General features: G+C 40.3%; 1 protein-coding gene across 2 annotated transcripts in view; it reads right to left on the bottom strand.

Annotated features, from left to right (window-relative positions):
- trim33 (tripartite motif containing 33) overlaps positions 1 to 22,771 on the bottom strand; it is a 31,677-nt gene that overhangs the window by 1,390 nt on the left and 7,516 nt on the right. For both annotated transcript variants that reach the window (XM_017468096.3, XM_017468095.3), the window contains exons 2-18: positions 18,235 to 18,353; positions 17,945 to 18,092; positions 13,611 to 13,743; positions 11,918 to 12,034; positions 11,568 to 11,682; positions 11,064 to 11,210; positions 9,433 to 9,550; positions 9,026 to 9,336; positions 8,475 to 8,651; positions 8,167 to 8,376; positions 7,916 to 8,054; positions 7,061 to 7,124; positions 6,539 to 6,689; positions 4,758 to 5,164; positions 4,020 to 4,143; positions 3,766 to 3,840; positions 2,880 to 3,032 (exon numbers count right to left, since the gene is read on the bottom strand). In XM_017468096.3, the coding sequence (XP_017323585.1) occupies positions 2,880 to 3,032; positions 3,766 to 3,840; positions 4,020 to 4,143; positions 4,758 to 5,164; positions 6,539 to 6,689; positions 7,061 to 7,124; positions 7,916 to 8,054; positions 8,167 to 8,376; positions 8,475 to 8,651; positions 9,026 to 9,336; positions 9,433 to 9,550; positions 11,064 to 11,210; positions 11,568 to 11,682; positions 11,918 to 12,034; positions 13,611 to 13,743; positions 17,945 to 18,092; positions 18,235 to 18,353 (2,708 nt within the window). The remainder of the gene's footprint in view (positions 1 to 2,879; positions 3,033 to 3,765; positions 3,841 to 4,019; positions 4,144 to 4,757; positions 5,165 to 6,538; positions 6,690 to 7,060; positions 7,125 to 7,915; positions 8,055 to 8,166; positions 8,377 to 8,474; positions 8,652 to 9,025; positions 9,337 to 9,432; positions 9,551 to 11,063; positions 11,211 to 11,567; positions 11,683 to 11,917; positions 12,035 to 13,610; positions 13,744 to 17,944; positions 18,093 to 18,234; positions 18,354 to 22,771) is intronic.

Genomic DNA, 22,771 nt, shown 5'->3' with positions numbered 1-22,771 from the left:
TTGAATAACAAGTATATAGTGCTTCTTTGACATTGATTCCAGCAGAGTCATTGCAAGAAAGAATACTGTAGTCACGTACACATAATTCCTAAATTAAAAACCTCATAGTGCCAAGATTTTTGCAGGGAAAAATTAATTGAACAAAACTTCAAGATGTTTTCACTGAATGTGAAAAAAAATAAAAAGTAGTGAATGTCATGAACGCCGATCACAGATGAAGAGCTGGAACACAGTGAGCGGAGACGCGGGAACTTCACTGGGAACAAAGCCTTTGGAAGTCTTGTGGTCTTTAATAATCTCTTCACTCATCACTTTAATTAAAGAATGAATACAATAAGAGCTTTTTTTGTGCCATGATGGCATTTCATGAATCGACCTTTAAGGTGCTTAATAAATGTAGATTTAATTACAACTGCACTCAACAATCAAAGCACCGCAAAGATCTGATCGTAAACAAATGAGCTGTAAACCGGAGTGCTAGGCTGCTTTTAAAACCTGGTATTAGCATCTTCCTCAGGTGATCCAATCACGAGTGGACAGCTGAGGCAGGCGGGCATTTTCAGAGAACTGAGACTGGATGTCATGAATCACTTCTAGACTGTCCTTTATTATTTTACTCGTATGTACTCAAGGATATTTCAAATAAACTGCATTTGTTACAGTTCTTTTCATTTGAACCCTGTTACTGCCAAGCTGCCACTATTAACCCTCATCTGCTCAGATAAAAGTGTTTGCCAAATGACTATATATTAGGGGTGTAACGATACACTCTGGTCACGATTCGAATCGTGACACTGGCTTCATGAAAAGACTCCTTTTTTAAATTTCTGTATCGTAATGGGAAAAAAAAAAGAAAAAAAAAAGAAAAGAGGTTTAATCTAAGAATATACAAGATCTCAGACCCGAGGGAAAATGATCACTGGTGGGGCTGGTGTTGTTTGAAAGCTGCTGAAGAGCTCATTTTGCATGTTGGAACATGGTTGTGTAGTCATATAACCTGTAACCTATGTCATCACTATGATGCGAAACCATCCGTCACTTCACAAGTGCAGATGATTCCCGGTAATGCCACAGGCTCTCCATGAAAGAATGTGATCATGTGACCAGCTTGCTTTCTATACATTTAAACTCTATAGGTTGCGCAGATTGGGAACTCTGGTGTTCAGACAGTGCAACTGCATTATATGCATAATTTTAACAGAATATGCTGATTTCTACAAATATGAAACGCACATTTTCATGATGCATGACACATGATGCAGCGTTACACCCCTACTATATATATAAAAAAAAAATAAATGGAGAAAAAAAAGAGACAAAAAAAAAAGGCATTAACAGGGTTTTTTGTTTGACTCACCCTCATACATGGTAAACAAAGCCATTTTGGGATTCGGTCTAAAAGTTTATAAGGAACTGTTTGAGGACAAGTAAAAATAGCACATTACTGTTGGTCAAAAATGAAAGGCTTTATAATTTTGCCTGTTCATATTAATGTTTACTCTGTCTAAAGGAGTTTAACATTATAGACCAATTATTATTCAAAGGCACTTAAAAAGTGATGCACTACTACTTTCTTTCCTACTTTTTATTGCTATTTGGATTTCCCTTTATCCAAGTTCGCTTTTTTTTGTAATTGAAAGTTTTTAGTGACTTTTCCCTGGTTTCTGGAAATACACTGGGGGATGCGTTAGTCTTCATACGATCAATTTTATCTGGTCATACATGTCTGACCTCTCTAAAACCGTTAATGTTAATACCAGGTACGAATGATGACAAACATGAAAATGACACCAATGTGAAGAGACACAGAAAGTGGACAGCTAGCAAATCAGACTTTTGTATAAGAAATAATTACTTGATTATTCGATTAAAGTAAACAACTTTGGTATGCAATTCAGGTGTGACAGAGGAGCTACAGATGGAAGCCTCCAGAACAACTTTGATGTGCCTTGTAGGAACTAAACAACAAGGATAAACACCATTCTCCCAGTTGGTGTTTAGACGATGGTGGTAGTGAGCACTGTTGATCACACAGATGTGGTATGAAAGGAATAGAACACTACGGGATATGCTGTAATAGGAAAAGAATCAACAATGGAGTGGTGTGAGGAAGAGAGTAACCCCATTCACACCAGGCTGCATCGCACCACTGCATTCAATCAGGTTTTATTCCTTACATAATTGGTGAGGGAATACATCTTTATAATGTTGGTGAGCTTCGGGTTTGATAAACGATGACGAGTAGGTTTTGCAATTCAAATCTATTTGCTTATCCATGTTTTTCATAGTGTACAACCTGCCACTCTGGATCATCCAATATGTTAATTGGAACCGTTTTACATATTTATGTAAAAGTGATGTCATTTGCATAAACAGACACCTTCATCTAGCCAAGGCTTCTTTCAAGTTACTGTGAGAAAGCGCCACACCACTGAACTCGACATCAGACAACATCTGGATTTTTACATAAAAACAAACAAAACAAAAAAACAAACGTGCAATGTGTGTTACACAAATGTAGTACTGGAGGGAAATTAATTAAATGAAATCAAATAATTGAATTGCTGAACAGCCACTGCATTCATAAACACGCCAAAACGTTCATATCCATAATCGGGTCCATTCACTTGTTAGTATGGGTGTGTTACGAAAGATCGAGTGTACACGGTGCACCATACTCATGCAAAACACACTGCTTTCTGTGCCGATTCCGACACCGAAACGTTTACATCTATTTGTTTGGTTATGCATTTATCCAAAACCACTTGCAAATAGGGAAGAATAAAATCCAAATCACACAGACACACACACCACCATCCTAACCCCTGCATGCAACCCAGTCCCAGACCCTTAGCTGGCGTGGACATGCTCCCACTCACCTCGTTGTACTTGGCACAGTTGCTGAACACCAGACGGACATCGTAGACAAACTCTTTGGGGCTCTGGTAATGCTGCGTGTGCTTCAGCTGCAGTTTTCTCTTCACCAGGTTCAGGTCCATGGGGTTCTTTATGATCTTATAGTAGTTGGGCACCTGGTAAAAAAAAAAAAAAAAGCCAATGCATAAATCTGGGCTGTATAGAACTCAGCTGGAAATGTGAAACAACCTAACACATGTCTGCTTGGCACCTGGAAGGCTTTGGCATGAAAACACAAACTGCATGAGAAAATATGTTTGTTTGGGGGGTTTTTTGCCAAGTTTAAATGGCTTTAAAATAAGTAAGCAATACAACATAACCGTGTGTGCCCTTTTCAAACATGTAATCATTTTCCTACAACAGCACACTCCCAAGTGTTTTATTGCTCTTACACTACAGGAACTACAGACCAATGATTTATTCATTCACTAGACAACACAGAATACTTTCTTACTTACTAATAACTACTAATACAACTAAAACTTGTTGTGGAACGTCCACAAAATGAGTCAGGTCCTGTTATTCCTTATGTTATAGCAGCTATAAAAGTATGCATTAATATAAACCTGAGTACATTCACATAAACCTGAGGGCATTAATATAAGCCTGCGATTTGAATTACAGCCGGAATACTACCAGAGTTGCTGTTATAGAAGATTAATCGACATATAGTATGTCGATTAATAACCCTTACAAACAGGTTCACGACGTGAACACTACACTGGTGTGTTCAACACAAAGCAGGCAGACTCGGTAATAAACATTTAAAAAGGTTAAACCTGACAAGAAGAAAAAAAAAAGTTTTGGAAGCAACACTACTATAGTGGCATGACATTTTGGTGATCTTACCGAAGAAGGAACGGGTTCCTGAAACTCTATACTCAACTCATGGCAGAATAAATAAAGCAGCAGACGCTCACATCTCTGAAAAACAGAAACAGAAACCATTAAAAAGGAAACTAAACTTGAAGAAAAACCATCACACGCTCACGAATATAATGTACATCAATTGTACTTTCTCCTTAGCACCAAGAAACAGACTATTTTAAACTGGAACAAAAATAAAAAAAATAAATAAAAACAGTTCAGGTTGAGGAACTCACCCTCTGGTCCTCAGGACTCAGACCCTGCTCACTCAGGTCTTTCTTACTAGGAGGATCATCATCGCAATTATACTCTATCTCAGGGTTGGTCAGACTTCTACAAAACGTGCACATCCAGTCTCCACTGTATGAGAAGAAAATAAGGAGAGAAGAAAGGAGAAAAAGAGAGCTCAACATCTGAAATAAACACGTGAGTCAAGATACACAAATCCGATCTGTGGTTTTTATAAAAATAAATTAATAAAATAACAACAATAATAATAATAATAATGTTTTTAAAGATTTGAGCTACTTTTATACTTGTGTCCTGCCGGGATGCATATGTGGCCATGCAAGTGTAATCAGAATAATTACACTGAAATTATTTACATTTGCATCAAAAGTCACATGTCTGGGCTACTGATTTGTCCACTCATGGAAGTAGTAACCATATATGCTTGATGAGATGGACACAGGATGCATTTAGGATTCAAATGTGCCTTAAATAAAATGTACCGGTCTCGAGTCCTCATAAGAAGCCATTGAACTTTAATGTGCTATTACAGTACATTACATTGCTAAACACTAAAAATACTACTTGTCAGTCGTTAGATGGTTATGACAACATCGTCTTACTTTACATGAAATATAAATTTTACAAATCATTAATAATTTTTTTTTTTTAAAAAGAAGAAAAGGGAGATCATGAGTAAATAAAATCCTACAAACCATGCAGCAGTATGTTAGGATGGTGCTAACCTGGGTGAGGAGCGGAGTGTAGGAACATGACAGGTGATGTGGAAGACTTTAGGGCAGCGGTCGCAGCACAGGAGTTCTCCCCCATTCTGACACACTGCACACCAGTCTTCGTTCGGGTCGTCCTCTTTTCCGTCCGTGTTCGACTGGCTGGTGGCGTTCGTCTGAGAGCCACCAACGTTGCTCCTCTGAGAGCGATGGGAAAGAGTGGTCTGGGTCCCGTTGGTGAAGTGAGCACTGCTATTGGAGCTCGGCTTTTGCGTACTGCTGCAGGACGGCGGCTGGTTCTCGCTCTGGGGCTCCATTTTAATGTTCTCTCCCAATGTCCTTAAAATGTCCTGCACAGAACCGGTGGACACGGAACCGAGTACAGGGAGAGGAGGAGTCAAGCTGGCTTCCGGACTGCTCATCTGGACACAAGGAGAAGACGAATTAGTCTCTGTTGTTTGTGTTTGTTTTTTTTTGTATAATGAAAATTCTAAACACACACATACACACTACTTTATGCTAATGCACACCCAGTTTGAAAATGTTTTATCCCCTAAATGTGCTTGAACCTGAACATAATCACATGATGTTCAGATAAAGACTGCTGCTGAAGTCTCAAATCTGATTTCTCGGTAACGTGACAAAAAGAGATTGGTGAGGAAACGGCCGTTTATCACCGTTAAACTAGAGGTTGACCGATACTGATAACCAAGTTGGGTAGTAACCGATTAAATAATTAATCAACAGATACTCAAATACTGCTGAAATTTATTACAAAAATAAACAGTAGTGACTATACCAAGAAAATGTACTGTACTTATTTTAATTAAATAATTATATAAATATTAATATATATTAACAAATATTAAAGTAAATAAAAGATATGCATCCAAACCGAACCAAAAAGTAACCCGCCAAATAACAAAAATAGAGGCATCCAAAATGATTCAAAAACATTTCAAACAACATGACAAAATTTGTCAGGGATAGTTTTTTATTTCACCTCTAGAAGCCGCTCTCACACTTTATGAAGACAGCAGACACTTCTCAGCTGCTTCGCAAAGGATGCAACCAGGATAAACTATCTGTGTGGATTTTTGCCATAACCGATAGTTCCAGCAATCGGTTATCGTGCTGATTAATCAGCAAAACCGAGCCGTCGACCTCTAGTTATTATGTACGTGATAACAGGAACTTAATATCTATAACTATAAATGGATAAAAATGTCGCTTTTTTAATAAATAACAGTTGTAAGCATGGCAAGAGGTAACTAATTACACTTTGCGTCAGGTTGCAATCACCATCCAGGTCACCGATTATTTTGCTACAACACCATGCCTCCAAGCACTTTATTTCTTTTGCATCCTTATGTAAAGAGCTTCACAATTATTACAAATTCGAAAAGTAACTAATATAGCAAGGAACTGCTCAACAACTTTTAAGTTTCCTATCTAGACAACGGTTATCAGTTTTAAAAGGAGTCAATGGAATTTTCTGCACATTTTCAGTGCTCTAAAACTGGGATGCTCCAGTTATGACTTATTAATACAAGTAGAAATTCAGTCCTGAAATTTGGATTAGGGCACAACAACATTTTGGCAAAAAAAATTAGCCTCAAAAATGAATACAAACGCCTGTGTTTGGTGTGATAAGGCCTTAAAACTAGTACAATGCCTGACATAAGCATAATTAACCAGAATGGGAATTATTTGATTCACAGCTGCACTATTGACAAAGATAATGCAGTCAGAAGTGTGTTTAAAGGCAGAGCTAAAACAGAGAGAAGTCAGAATACCATGCAGGCACTCCGTCGGCCATCTTTGCTCCGTTCTGACTTGACGTTGGCCCCAGAGAATCCACACTCCTCCTCCGCACCAGGCTCCTGTTTGACCTTCACCTGTTCTGCAGCTGCGTTCCCAGGCCCTGAACTGCCCGCTGACCCTCGGCTGCAACACACACACACACACCCCCATGCACAACTGAGCATGCTTTCACAACAAAGTCATCTACAATAAAACCACTAATAATTAATTACATTTCAGATTTCAGTGTTGTTTTTTAGCAGGTGACATTCAAATCAAGGACTGTACAATCCAGCAATATTGTCGTATGTGCTAACAAAAATTCATCCCGTGCTAAAACAAAAAAATATTTTACAGTCACATCCGTGTGAAAAAACACTGTGTGCAGCGTGCATATGTTCACCCAAACATGCTGCTGTTAAATATCACTGTGCTCTTTAGGGAAGTGATCTAATGACCAAGACAAAGGGAAAAAGTGCACCAGTATGTTTGAGCTACTGCACTGCACCACTTACCTGCCGCGACTTCCTGTGCTGGAGGAGCTGGACGGCCGTGCAGGAGTGAGTGAGCTTGATAACCCTGGAAAACATCACAAACATGCATTCAAAACAAAAACATCCATACACATGCAAACATACATATATACACACACACACACACATATATATATATATATATATATATACATATATATATATATATATATATATATATATATATATATATATATATATATATATATATATATATATATATATATATATATATATATATATATATGTATGTATGTATGGGACGGCTGTCGCTCAGGTGGTAGAGCGGGTTATCCACTAATCGTAGGGTTGGCGGTTTGATTCCCGGCCCACATGCCGAAGTGTCCTTGGGCAAGACACTGAACCCCAAGTTTCTCCCAATGGCAAGTTAGCGCCTTGCATGGCAGCTCTGCTACCATTGGTGTGTGAGTGAATGGGACACCATGTAAAGTGCTTTGGATAAAAGCACTATATAAGTGTGCCATTTACCATATGTCCCATATATAGAGAGATATATGAGATATAACACGAGAGATTAATTGCAAGCAAACTGACTGAAAATATTCAAATAAATACAGTGAGATTTTATATATATATATATATATATATATATCTCACTGTATTTATTTGAATATTTTCAGTCAGTTTGCTTGCAATTACATTTGTTTACCCAATTGTTGGCACAAAATATTGATTTTATTTACACTACATAATATTTTAGTAACAGCAATTTTTTATTGTTATGTTCTTTTTTGGACACTGCTGTTATTTATTACATTATTATGTTCTTATTTTATTTTTAAAAACACATGACGGATATACATTAAACCGACATACCTGAGGACCCTGGAGAGTGTGTGGAGGGGCCCGGTGAGGAGTTGAGGTTGTTGTTAGATGCCAGAGTTGGAGGTTGTGTGCTAGCGGAAATGTAGCGACTTAAGAGATTGTCCAACATGGTGGAACCTGCATCTTCCAACTGACAAACAGCAGGGGAAAGAAAAAAAAACAAAAAACAACAACAACATTTCAGTGGGTGGAACCTAGCATGTTGTACAAATCAGATCAGTTCAAGAGCACTGTGTATGTACCTGAATGGGGGGGATGTCGGGGAGGCAGGGCAGGTTCTCAGGGTTGGTCACTGAAGGAATGAGCTCGATGGGGCCCACCACAGGGCTGGTGGGCCCCCGGTGGCCATGTGCACTGGCCATACTGGCGCTGGTGGGGCTGGTGGGGTTGGCAGCACTGACGTTGTGCAGGGATGATGCAGGGAAGGGGCCGACGTGGCCGGGGTTGGAATGCTGCAGGGGAAAGAGAAAATGGGTCGGTTTCGAAAGGGAGGCTGTGGAATGAGGTTAAACAACTCCTGATTCTGCAATGTAAAACACGTCACACTGACCTGTCTCTGGAGCTGTGATTGCATCATGGGATATGGTTGGCCGTTGAGGCGGGGCTGGGTCACAGGCATGCGGTTTTGCGAGTTGGCCATGCGCAGGTGAGGGGGTGGGGGGTACATGTGGGGCCCACCGTTAACACCCTCCCTCTGCAGCGACTGCATACTGATGAGTCTTGGCGGCTAAAACAGAGACGATGCTCATTAGCGGTAATGAATATAATAAATAATAAAATAAAAAGAAAGAACACAAAATCAAACACTAATTAGAGTACTAATTAAAATCTGAGGGAATATCTGTGCAGGGGAATCGCCTCTACTTTTCGCCACTATTTTTATTCCTAGCTTACTATTATTTCGAAACATTAACCCTAGAGCTATTAGTTTGTACGTACAAAAAAAAGGGAAAACTGCAAAGAACCCACACTCATAGAAAGTTTCAGAATCTCGATGTTTATAGTCTACTGACATTAAACATAATGCAATGCAAATACATGCACTAGCCATCCCAAACATACACACACACACACACACACACACACACACACACCACTCACCTGCTGCTGAATCATCTGAGGCGGTCCTCCCTGTCGTGGATGCTGGGATATTTGCGAGGCAATGCGCATTTGTTGCTGTATCTGCTGTTGATGCTGTTGATGCTGCTGTTGTTGATGCTGCTGCTGCTGCTGCTGCTGTTGTTTCTGTGCAAAAGCAGCCTGCTGCTGCATGTGCTGAAGTCGCAGCTGTGCCAGGTTGATCTGCCCAGGGTGTTTTCCTGCGGTGTTGTGGCCTGGTGAAATCTGCTGCCCCATCATCATATTGGGAGGGTGGGGGTTTGGTGGGGGAACCTTCTCAATCACCAGGTTCCCTAAGCAAGAGGAGAAAAAAAAAATACGATTTAACTCGAATGTTTATATAGTGTTTTGCCTTAACATTGGGATTTTTTTATGTGCATTTTATTTACCGAGGTTTACGACATTCTTGGCCCAGAAGGTGGGGTCACAGAAGAAGCGGACCGCTCCGTTGGCATGAGGCACCGCGTCAACACGAGCTTTAAGCATGAAGCGCAGCTGGTAGGTGATCTAAACAAAAGCAAAGGGAAAAACATCAGAACGTCATTGAAATGATTAGGACTCTAAAACAACGCGTCTAAAATAAAATACATCGTATAACATGATCCAAACTGTAATACACAGAAATGAACAACAACGGCAGTGTAGCTTGAGCGTAAGGTCTTATGAAGTGATCGGAGTCACACAATGTAGAAAACTTAGAAGTGAAAGATTGGCATGAAAACGCAAACGATTAACAGGGTGACATGGTAACTTGCTGGATAGTGTTTCAGCTCTGACCTGCCACCTAGTGGACATCACTTTTACGAGACAAAGCGATTCTGAAAGTTGCTCGGAAGAACAGTGTGTCCTAAATGGTGACGGACGAGCATATGAGCAATGATGAAGTTTATCGATATTGCCCTGAAGGACATGGCAATATAGTCAATTGTACCTTCTCCCAGGGAAGAGAGCTGATACAAACCACCTTATTAGCCGAACCGGTCGTGTTTAAATACAGACTGCTCTGTTACTTAACCTAAAGAGCATTGATTTTCACCACACTCGTAAACTGACTAGGCCACCATGGTAAAACATCACATGCTGCCCAACCAGGAGAGAGCACTGCACTGACCCGCTTGCTACAGTCGATGACGTTTTAGGTGCTGCTCACAAAACTGTGCACATCAAATAGCTCCTTTACAGTCTATTGAGATAGTGCATCAAATCATACACCGTTACAAAACCGTAAGAAATTATAGTTCCTCTTTGGCCACGTTCACACCTAGCACTAACGTGCTTCAACATGCCGATCAGATCACGAGTGGACAGCAGAGTGAGACATACAGCTGTTCGCACCTGGCATTACGACTGCATCTTCGGTGACCATCTGTGATCGGATTTCATGCTTTCGCTTCATTTGTTTCCAGGCTAAAATGTCCTGCGCATCATATTACGTGCACCTTTACACGTTGCCTCGAAAGTTTTAATCGGGCGGTCTTCTGCCTGCACTTACTTTCCGCGAATCATATTGCAAGTAGCTTTAGTAGGCTGTTTCAAAAGTTTAAATTGCCAAATGGTTCATTCATCCCGGCTGTAGATCAAGTTTCTCACCTCTCGCGTCACATTTACACTTGCACTAGGGGACCATCTCGGACAAAAGGGGCACCAAATGTTCAGTGTTAATTGAAGTAAACCACAACTGTGACTGAACGTACATTCATTTCAATGTAATTTTTTTTTAGCTATGTTCGTGTTTGTGACGAGTTGGTAAATTTCAATAAGATAGTTATATTTTTGCATTGCTATGATTTGAAATAGGCATTAAAACCGTTATTTATTTATTTATGTTTTGGCATAACTTTTTTTTTTACTGCAGCACATAAATGGCAAAAAGTCTGCAACAATACACGTACACATACATAGCATTGTTAATAAGCCTGGCAATGACCGCAAGTCACCAGAGAAGCAAACAAACATGCAGGCACATAAAATGGCTTTTCATGTGCATGGTTTAGTTTCGGCTGGCATCAGAATGACTTACCAGTCTCTTGCTGTAGAGCAATGCGGTGCTGCTGCCGTTGCTGATGGCCCAGTGTGTGAAGCGCAGAACGTGCAGGATCTGCTGCGCCAGTGAGCTGATATCTCGCTGCTGGTTTATCAACTTCACGGTGCGCTCCTTCGTCACGCTCTGCAACAGGAAAACCACCGAGGACATGGAGCTCAGAATTTATTTTCCCTTCACTGAAAGGGTGTGATAATCTCATTTATACCACAACTGTGTTAAGTTCTCAATTCTGATTGGTCTAACTGTGTTGAATTTTTTTTTTTTTTTTTTTTTTTTTTTTTTTTTTTTTTTTTTAAATAACAGTCTGGCTATAATTCAAGTTTACATTAATGAACTCGTCGTAATACGTTATCGCTTCAATAGTAACAGCTACATTGACCTGTATTGCGGAAACTCCACGTAAGCCTAATAGAAACAGATTAGTTACATTATTTAGCAATATTTAAGGATACTGTTTTTGTATTTCTGCATTCCCCATACCTCCAGCTGCTGAAGCAGAGCTTTGCCTTTCTTGTTGATTTCATTGATAAGCGTGAAGACGGCAATCTTAATCTCATGCTCAACCTTCTTGTGCGTCTCAGCTGCCTCTTTTAATCTGTAACGAGAAGAAAGAGAAAAAATATCATTAAATGAACAAATTAATACGCTTCTAAGAAACTAACAATTGTCCAAATCTTATTATTAATATGGAGTACTACATAAATTTTAAATAGTAGGGAGTGTCTAATTGTAGTAATTTTCAGCTTGTGAAGCATTTGAATAACGAATGAATAGGTTGAACTGACATGTTACTACAGTAACACCTGTGATTTACACACATTTAACCTTACCTATTTTGCACCTGAGCTGCAGAAAACTGTACGAAATTCCTCTTCTCGTGCAGTTTGGCCATGAACGTCTCAATAATTCCTTTCTGATTCTCAAAGGCCTCCTCCAGGAACTGGTACCTGCCACAGAGGACAAGAAAATCAGTGGGCTTTATAGAGTTTCACACCACAGCGCCATGGAATTCTCGCTTCTAATTAGTCAGAAGGTGTTGATTAATTATTTTTTTAAACAGCAGCTCTGACAGCTTTAATTCAAAACACGTGTTTATTATAATGCGCTCGTTATAATACGTCATTCAATAGTAGTGGCAAGTTCACATGGATTTGGATGATGGATAATCCTTGTAATTGAAGACTAAGACTAAATAAACTAAAACGCTGCTACTCAAAGCAAAACATACTTTTGTTGAGATGGCAAGATTCTCTATAAAGAGACGTTGAACATTCGTGGAAGGAGTCTCCAGTGTCGGAGAATTGTAACCATCAAGTCTCAAGAGGGAGGGGGGGGGGGGGGGGGGGGGGTTTCAGGACAAGAGACTTTTCGTTTGATCTGTAATATTTCATGATGTTAAATGTAACTGTAAATGGATATCAAGATAAAAAGTATAAGAAGCCATTCTTTAACTTATGGAAGAAAAAAAAAATATATAATAAATATGTTGCCTGTGGTATAAGAGGCATCTCATCGCTAATTATTTTTCAACACCACCATGTTTTATTCGTTACCTACTACAGGTGTTTCACATGTCAGTATACAAAATGAAAGTCACTCCATAATGAGTAATTATCCTGAAGGCCTCAACAACAACAACAACAACAACAACAACAACAACAACAATAACAATAATGAGCAACATGACAGCAAACAGGTTCCAGAGAACAGGTTGGGGTGGATATTAACAGAGAAAATCAAGTAAATAAGTAGCAGATTACCATCTGTTAATCACATCCCCAAAAGAAAATCACACCTTAACCTCTACAATTATTCACTTTCGAACTTTATTATTCAGTAACTACAGAGAAGCTACTGGGAAAGGAGAATAGTTAGAAGAGTAAGGAATACGAATCTAGACCCACTGATGGATCCTGAGAGTTTAACCCTTTTATTTGTTTAACAAAATACATCCATTGATAGGCAATTTTTAACTAACAAAATATCAAAATATAACAACATTATGTAGTCATGTGGTTATCGCCAATAAAATATTTTGACAGCTTTACAATATTACTGAAGGGTATAGGCGTTTATGTTAATTACAAGGTGATGAGAAACAGCATAGTACCATCTTTGATGGAAGAATTAATATAATGTAATTTGTTACCAGACTTGACCTACTGATTGAGACAGGATTAAGTATCAGTGTCATTTGTCTGACAGTCAGAAGTTACAGGTATGACAGTAAAGAGAAAGGGCCATGTCTATGACCAGGTTTAATTATTAAATTACCATGTGGGTGAGTAAAACAGGACTGAGAGAGCTCTGTGTGGAGGAAGCTTACACAGCTAAAACAGTGCTAGTGTAACATCCTTACAAGATATTCTCGGTCTCAGGTTTATATTCTCCCTGGTTTAGCACGCCTGAATTCATGAAAGCCTTGGAAATAATCTTGGAGGACTGGGAATGTCCTTGAAAACCCAGCAGCTAAACTCTGGGGGAAGGTAATATTAACAGTAATGATGTGCATGGATGTCTGACCTGTGCTCTTTGTGCTCCAGCAGCTGGCAGTCTCTGCATGTCAGCTTGTCGCAGGTCTCACAGAAGAGCTTGAGTGCTTCCTGTTTGTGGATCGGACAGAAGACCGTCCTCTGTCCCGAAGTACTTACGGACTCTGCAACACCAAAAAAAACCCACACAACTCTGTCAAGGCCAATCATCAGAGTTAAACACGATCAAATCATGCTAATGAACACAAAGCCTGCCATTTTTGCTTTTATTTTCTGAGGCTTTCCAAAATGTTGATGATTTAGCAACAAAGTCATGCATTATTTCAAAACAACTAAAAAAAAAAAAATTATATATTAAAAAAATCTCATGGTCAAAAGGGTATAAAGGATAGCCTTTCGTATTATATATATATATATATATATATATATAAATAGAAGCACTATATTGCCAAAAGCATGTGGACACCTGACAAGCACACCTATATGTGCTTGTTGAATATCCCATTATAGATTTGGTCACCCTTTCCACTAGATTCTGGAGCGTGGATGCGTTTATTTGTGCCCATTCATCAACAAGAGCATCAGTGAGGTCACTGATGTCGGACGAAGGGAGACCTGGGATGCAGTCTGTGTTTGACGTCAGGGCTCCGTATAGGCCACTTGAGTTCTTCCACTCCAACCTCGGCAAACCATTTCTTCATGGAGCTCGCTTTGTGCACAGGGGCATTGTCATGCTGGAACAGGCTTGGGCCTCTTATGCCACTTTTCCACCTGACCGGGTATGTGTACAGTACAGGGTCTCGATAATACATTACTCCTGCATGAAGGCAAGTAGATGATGGCGCCCACATTTTTGCGGCAGAGGAGAAGCAAGCTAAGAAAAGTAAAGCGAGTCGAGTCGTTCCGTGCAGTGAAAAAGTGGCTTTAGTTCCAGTAAAAGGTGAATTCTTAATGCTACAGCATACAAAGTCCTACTAGACAGATGATTGTTTCCAATCAATTTTGTGGCAACAAATTAGGAAAGAACCACACAAGCCGCATTTCCACCAAAATTACCCGAAACAATGAATCCGAGGAACTTTTTTCAAGGGACCATTTGGTTCCTCCAGACCTTTCTTGTCCGTGTTTCCATCGCTGTCTGAAGTACCGTGAAGATTAGGCAAATTAGTCCGGTGACTGCACGCTACAAGCCCTTGGAGAGGATATGAAGCCTCAAAAGTATGCTACAATCAAACGGATTACTGACACAAAGTAAGCTCATTTTAATGATGTAATGATGTAAAATGTTTGCTCGGCTCATAAGAACACGTAGCAGGCTCTGATTGGAACACAAACCTGGAACCAAACTGGTGGTCTAGTGGTTAGGACTCTTGCTTTGCTAAAGAGGTAATTGAGAAAACGCTGGAAAAAGTACCACCTCCTGAGTAGGGACTTTCTGAGGGGGAAATATTTTACCCAGAACTTAATTTAGACCCTGGTCCCTGTGGTGGAAACACACAGAGTACCTCCAAAAGTCCCTAGTTACAGGGGAAAGTTCCTGCAGTGGAAACACAGCTATAAGGGTGTGATGGTCAGGTTTCTACATACTTTTGGCCATATAATGTATTTATGGTAATATCTGCTCCAGTCATTAATCATTTAATTTCGTTAAAAACACAATAGAGCCACCTCAGAATGCCCTCCAGACTCTATAAGTGGGCTTTTCTGAGTAAACTGTGCCTCATCTCAACTCTGCAGGCTTCTATCCTTTTACTAATAAACCCAGAAAACAGATTAACCCAATCTGGGAGGGCTCACGTAATTGAAAGTGAGATTTTAAATCACACAGATCAACGTGTCTGGGAGCCTCCTGGTAAGGAAAGGGTGTGTGACAGCGCGGGCTTCGGTGAGAAACAAACACTTCCACATCTTTCACATGGATTAAGGTGAGAAAACTCTCCGTGACTGAAATATTGCCAGTAGGGGGTTGAGGCAGTGGTTAAGCGAGGCGGTTCATTAATAACGGTGCAGCTATTTAATAATTCTAAATCATATGCGCGTTGTTTGAGTGTTAATCAGTTCCTGAGTTATAAAACCGAGACTATAAAGTGCAAAAATTCCTGCAAATTGGAATGTTATTATTTTAGCGTTCACTGGCTTATATTATTATTAATAAATTATGCATTGCACTAGCTAATTAGTGTTGTCTCAGCTGTACTGAGCTAGAGAGAATATAATGTTGTGCAGCATTAATGACCTAAATCCAGATAATGCCTTAATCTCAGTCTAATCTAGGCTGTGATAGTTTCTTTGCATGCACGCACGCATCACGTCTAAAATCCTTCCCTTGCTCCGTTTCCCCCTCTCAGTCACTCCTGAGTGGCCATATGGTTTAACGGCTCCTCTCCAGATCTGTTCGAGTTGCGTGTGCGGTAATGAAAACAGTGTGGCCGAAAGACCGACTCATTGGAAACTCTGCCTGTTGCCATAGCAACTGCAATACGATTTCCCTCCCGGTTGGACAAGGCCAAAACTAGCAAATGATTAAACTCTGAGCGTCTCGACTACTTATTAGTTCATATTTTTACTGTGAGAACTGTGCAGGCGAAGTAAAAAAAAAAAAAAAAAGGAAGGAAAAAAAAACAAAACAAAAAAACACCACCAGCTTGAACACTTGCAATGTTAATGAAACCTAGGCCCACCATGCACTCACTCTCTTATTCAGGAACTAACACTGAGCACAAATCAACAATTTATTTACAACTCCATTATGGCATTTATTTCTAAATCACTTTATCGTTTCAGCTTAGACATGGATAAAATGTGGGCCCAATCGTAAAACAATGCATAAGGGACCATGGATCTCTCTCTCTTTTTCCACCGTGGACAAGCAAATTACGTATCTGGCCTCTCAGTGTTTCAGTTACATGGCAGCAGCAGGTTTAGTAGGTTGTTGATATAACTGACACCATCCTTCTTTCCCCCTTCACTCAGTCAACGACCTGAGTGTACTCCCCCTATTGACTTTCCCAGAGAAAACGTTTCATTTGAAGGGAGAGAGAGAGTGAGGGGGATGGGAGGGGGAGAGAGAGAGTGAGGGGGATGGGAGGGGGAGAGAGGGTGAGGGGGATGGGAGGGGGAGAGAGAGTGAGGGGGATGGGAGGGGAGAGAGAGGGGGATGGGAGGGGGAGAGACAAGAGTGGATGGGAGGGGAGAGAGGGTGGGGGCAAGACGGTGGGGGGATGGGAGGGGGAGAGAGAGGGGGATGGGAGGGGGAGAGACAAGAGTGGATGGGAGGGGGAGAGACAAGAGTGGATGGGAGGGGGAGAGACAAGAGTGGATGGGAGGGGAGAGAGGGTGGGGGGCAAGACGGTGGGGGGGTGGGAGGGGGAGAGAGAGGGGGATGGGAGGGGGAGAGAGTGGGGGATGGGAGGGGGAGAGAGAGAAGGCAGGATTGGAGGGCGCGAGAGAGAGTGGGAGAGACAGAAGAGGGGATGGGAGGGGAGGGGCAGAGAGGGAGAGAGAGGGGGAGAGAAAAGGGAGGATGGGAGGGGGAGAGAAAGAAGGGGGGATGGGAGGGGGGAGAGAAAGAGGGGGTGAGAGCGACAGACACACGTGTGTATTATGTATGACATGACCTACGTTTGTGTTTTACGTTCTTTTTGAGTTCGGTTTATGATTAAACTTTATGTTTGAGATCAGTTGGTTCCCACACCCTCCTTGCCCATCTTTATAGTTTGTTACAGCCGGGAGCACGTGCGGTTTCTGTCACCTGATGCACTACACACGTGCACCAAGGACATGGCCTGACTGTTACTAGGAACTATTTTTTTTCTAGGTTTATTAATTAGAATTCCCAGAATTAGGAATACACTGAGGGAAACAGTGACTAAGCTGAGGAGAATACAGTGCTATTCAGCACTGTTATATAACTCTAACTTGAACACAACATGCAGTAACCTCACATTTATACACTTCATCGAGTGAAAACAAAGGCTCTAGTCAGATTCTAGTAATAATCTTTACATGTGTCAAGAGAATACCATAGCGCATAGCTAAAATGTCAGCCAAAGACATTTGGGCAAGGGTACGAACATGTTTCATCACCAGAGACCATATCAGGAGAGGATAAAGATTTTACTTAGATAAAGTCACCCTCTCGTTGTTTTAGCCTAGTTAAGTTGACTTCCGGGGAACAGAACATAGGACTGGACAGCACACCGGAGCTTTCACTTTCATGACTTGTCCATACCCCTAGCAACTTACCAAGGTCTCCTCAAGTTCCTCAACTACTCATCAGCCCAAGCAACAAAATGTAAAAAACATAAATGCATCGTATTTATTAAATCAGCGTGCTGCTTTCAGGCAGTATTAGCAAACTTGTACCTTGAGAGACCTCCTCTTTTTTACGTATCGTATGATCCTTGGTGAATTTCACTCTCTGGTGTGCTTCGATGCATGTCTTGCATAGCCATTCACCACACTCCACACAGAATCCAATGGCGCTGGCGTTGTCTTCACAGCTGGTGCATACCTGCAGTGTTACAGCCATACAGAAAACAAACAAAAATACACTTCTAAGGAACATGTACACTACAGCTGCATGTTCACATGTAAAAATAAATAAATAAAAATAACCGCTTAGTGATGCATATCTAAGGTGTGGATTTTCTCACCTGTGTTGATTTTTCTGTCGCAGTGTTAGAAGCCTCGGTCGTGTCCTTCACAAAGTAATTGTCCACCAAGTCGATCTGTTTGTAGTCCTGGTAGCACACTGTACACCTCATGACATTCACTAGCATCAGGATAGAGAACAAAACAAAAAACAAGGAGAAACTGAGAGATGCAAAGCATCACAGGATCACATGTACAACAATGTTAACCCATGAGTTCAAAGACCCACTCATGAACATCCCCCATATGAACATACACCATGTAGCAGTGACTTCACTTATTAAATTTGGCATCTATGCTTGCCATATTTCAGCCAGATGGAACTTTTTAATAAGAAGCGTTTAAAGACTTGTTCAGACATTTCTCAAACCTCATCTTGGAATCGGTCATGGGTGATATATCGGAAGGCGAGAACGCTCCCCTCCCCATTATTATATTTCAACCCTGGAGTAATATTTGCCTAACCATATTAATATTAACCGAGGATTTTGAAAATCTCTCTCCACACATATGGAGCCATAAACGGAAAGCCAAGGATAAGCCTCCGGGGGAAAATAATTTTTTTAAAAAAAGATAAAAAGATACCAAGAGACGTTAACACCGGAATATTAGCTTAACCTAACTGAGAAATCCTGTATTATGAAACCAATACTTCACTGCGCACACCCACATATGCAAAACGGGGAGTAAAGTCTACAGGATAATAACAATCAAGCAAACAAATCAGGGAAATTTTCATATTAATACTTTAAACAAATTTAGTTATGGAAATGAACTGAGCCTGAAGCACAAAAGGTACACATTACTTTTACATTACTGTGGTGTTTATTTTCTGGGGGGGGGGGGTTTGTGTTTTGTTTTGTTACAATTATCGCAAGATTTAAGAGACATCTGCAACGATTTGCCTTTAACAAAAGGTTTTTCATTCCGAGTGTGCTCCAAACGAGAGCACGGGCATTACATTAATCTATCCATAAAACTAATTGAATTTCACTCTAATCCAGTTTTTAAATCAGATAATGAGTGCGATATGGCCTTTTCCCTTCCCCCTCATCCCCATTCATCACTCCCCCCCTCTTAATAGCCTCTTTGACATGCCATCAATTCACTTCCCCCATCTAGCCGGCTGCAGCCAGAACCGGAACGAACTGGTTTGAGCCTGTTTGAGCCGGCGCTCACTGCAATCAGCCAGTTCCCTCTAATCCCTGGCCGAGGGAAAAACCCCATGCTGATTGGCTGCTGAGTGCAGCTGAAGTGAACACAGCCAGTGTAGATAAGTGATGGACTGTGTACACTGCACAGGATTTATTCAGAGCCTTCATTAACACCACTCATACATGCGCCATGAAAAAAGAAAAAAAGAAAGAAAAAAAACTACCTCACACAGAAGAGCGCTCAGAGGGCAAATCACCACATCCAGAGTGACTATTAGAGATTAAGGTTTGGACAAATAACAAGTCCTGTTCCAGAAGAGCCAAAACATTCCCAACTCCTGTGGGACTGTAAAACGAAGGCCTTTGACTGGAGCTCGATTTACAACATGAGCATTTAAAAAGTGCCGTTTCTTCTTGATGTGAAGTACTGATCAGTCATTTTCGACTCGAGTGGCAGAAAAGCACAGAAAAATAAATTCACCAAATGTCCAAATAGCCATTTCTTCTCACCATGTACATTTGCAAATGCCAAACACTGACCAATTAAAACTCCTGATGTCAGAGACACACAGAGATCAAAAATTAGATGTTAAAAAAAATGAAGGGGGGAAAAAAAAAACAAAGCCAGAGAGATGGGTTAGAAAAAGGGCCACGTCTTACAAAACCTAAAGGAAACGGTACATTTTAAAAATGCAAATACTGACAAAATACAGACAAGCTCCTAGTTCAGAGTTTAGAAAAACAAAAACCGCGACGTCAGAGACCGATTTAAAAACGCGATAGGCATCGGTTCTAAATCGGCGAAAGGAAAGGTACATTTTTAAAACGCGAATACTGACAAAACACTGACAAGCTCCTGTTTCAGAGCAGAGACACACAATCAGAATGAGGACTGTAACACAACAGCCTTATTATTATACAGACTTAGGCTTTAAAACATCAACCAACGCTGGCTTAAAGAGGCTTTAAAACATCAACATCTGTGCGTGTTCTTACTAACCGCAAAAGGGTTTTACACGAAACTCTTTAAATTACTGACGTGACAAAATCAACACACGGACGACTGTATCTTGAGAAACAAACACAAATAGTAAAATTAGGAGTATATGTTTCGATAACATCCAAAGCACAATTTCTTCTTTTTAACACACAAATACGGACAAAATCGTGTTACTGAAAACTTGAGAGTTAAGACACGCAAATGGAGGTGAATATCTGCAAAAAATGAAGGCCTCCATCTAGAAATGTCATTTTAAAATGTCAAAAACTTCTACAGAACACTATACACTTCCAACCGATCGTATAACTTTAAGAGGGAAACGTTTGTTAACGCCCAGTCTTTCAAGTGACATTCAAGAGGCCCCGGCGTCTCACATTTCAGTTCTGTACAAAAAATGAAATTGAGCACACGGTCATAGAAAAGCAGAAAAGAAAGGTTTTGTATGATGGAAACCATTTTAAAATCGAGAACCAACATTCACAGCACAGCTGGCACATTATCATTTTAACAGACAAGAGTTCAATGGGGGGGAACTTCTCTGGTTCCAAGCAAAGTCAAGTTCAAAACTCCCACATGGACCATGTCTCAATTTTCGTTTGTAAAGCCAAAAAACAAAACAAAAAAACCCTACACGTCCCTTCAAAATCAGTGTGTACTTCATCCAAGCTTCACTTCTTCCTTGCCAACCGTGACTGTGAGCTGCAGCCTAGCTTTGACCCCCACACTGCTGTCACTTCTCTATGGTGCAGTCTCACACAATTCAACAAAAAGCGAAAATGTAAGCATGTCATGAACCGAGGTGACCGGCGTTAAACGTATAAACAATCAATCCAGGATTTTACGATCGCAGGAATTACAGCAGATTTTCCACAGTTTTGGGCCAAGACGCATCATGTCACATCATCACAACTCGCATCAAACACAAATACAACTTAAAGGCCTCGTTTACCAATAAACATCACTGAGAAAAACCGTGCAATTCCGTGCCACGGCGATTTCAAAAGCCGTTTTGTGCCAAAAAAAAATTGCATCACAAATCAAGCATTTTTTAGCACAACCACCACAAAAGTACAAAATACAAACAGAACCCGAAACGAACCACAATATGTGGATGTGCGACAGATTAACTTTAAAAAAAAAAAAAAATTCAATGCAAAGATTCTAACAAAATCATAACAATATAAAATTCCACACTTATTACGTAGAATTTAAAAAAAAAAAAAAACAAAAACAAAAAAGCACTATAAACAACCATGTGTACTTTAAAGAACAGCGGCAGAATAAAGGAAGAGTTCGTCATTAAGCACGTGTTAATCTGAACTTTTATACGTAACCTGGTGGAAGGATGTAAGGAAACAAGACGACGCGTGCTGTTACAGGAAAATAATCAAAGACAGGGTGGTGAGACGCGACCCGAAACAAAGCAGAGAGTTACTCTTACTACAACAATGTTGATTATTTTTCTGGAACACTGCTTCCTGAACTGTTTTATTCCAGCAATTTGCCAACTATTACATAGAGCAACAGGGCATACTTTTTAAATGCTTACAGTGACATTCAACGGTGCGACACGTCCACAAAACAAGCTAGCCCTTTTGTCACTTACGTTATAGAAGCAATAAACAGTCGGTCCTTCACCAGCCTCTTTTCCCCCCCCTTTCTCTGGAAGACAATTTAAAAAAAAACACAGGAGACCGAGTCACAGAGAAACCGTAAAACTCTGAAGCCTTCTGAAGCCTTTCCCGTTGAGGAAAACTAACTGACCGTTGCAAAGCGCTGGCGCTGATGACTCCTTCCATAAACAATACATAAATATCATCTCAAAGAAATCTATTACACCTCTCATCATTTCTTACTGGCTTTAGATCATGTGAAGTCCACCATACTAGTCCTTGTTACTATAGAAACGATAACGTATTACAACAAGCACATTAATTCAATCCTGCAATCTGCCTTGCAGCTATAACTACTCATCAGAGCTGCTGTTATAGAAAATGAATCAACACCTTCTGGCCAATCAAATTCGAGGATTCAGCAGTGCTGTGGATCAAATGAATCCAACCAACAAATGAATCCAACCAACAAGTTCAATAACTATGACTTGCCTATCCAGCATAAAAGATCATCTTTTTTTTTGAAGATGGACTCTCTTATCCTTGCAATTAATAAAATTAAAACACACACACACACCACTAATCACTAGAACCTAATATGAGGGGAAGTCATAATGATGAAGTGATGCAGATCCTTCCCTTTTTCATTCATCCTTGCTGATATTATTTGATTGAATTACATGATATCGAGCTGGTACAATGGACAGGTGAGATTAAATGACATAACAGGAAGTGGTTACGGCACAATGCAGATATTTTATGAATAAGAACA

This window comes from Ictalurus punctatus, chromosome 5 (genome assembly GCF_001660625.3).
Source record: "Ictalurus punctatus breed USDA103 chromosome 5, Coco_2.0, whole genome shotgun sequence".
Taxonomy (NCBI): domain Eukaryota; kingdom Metazoa; phylum Chordata; class Actinopteri; order Siluriformes; family Ictaluridae; genus Ictalurus; species Ictalurus punctatus.
The sequence above is the reverse complement of the archived record's forward strand: the minus strand, read 5'-3'. Positions and strand labels throughout refer to the sequence as shown.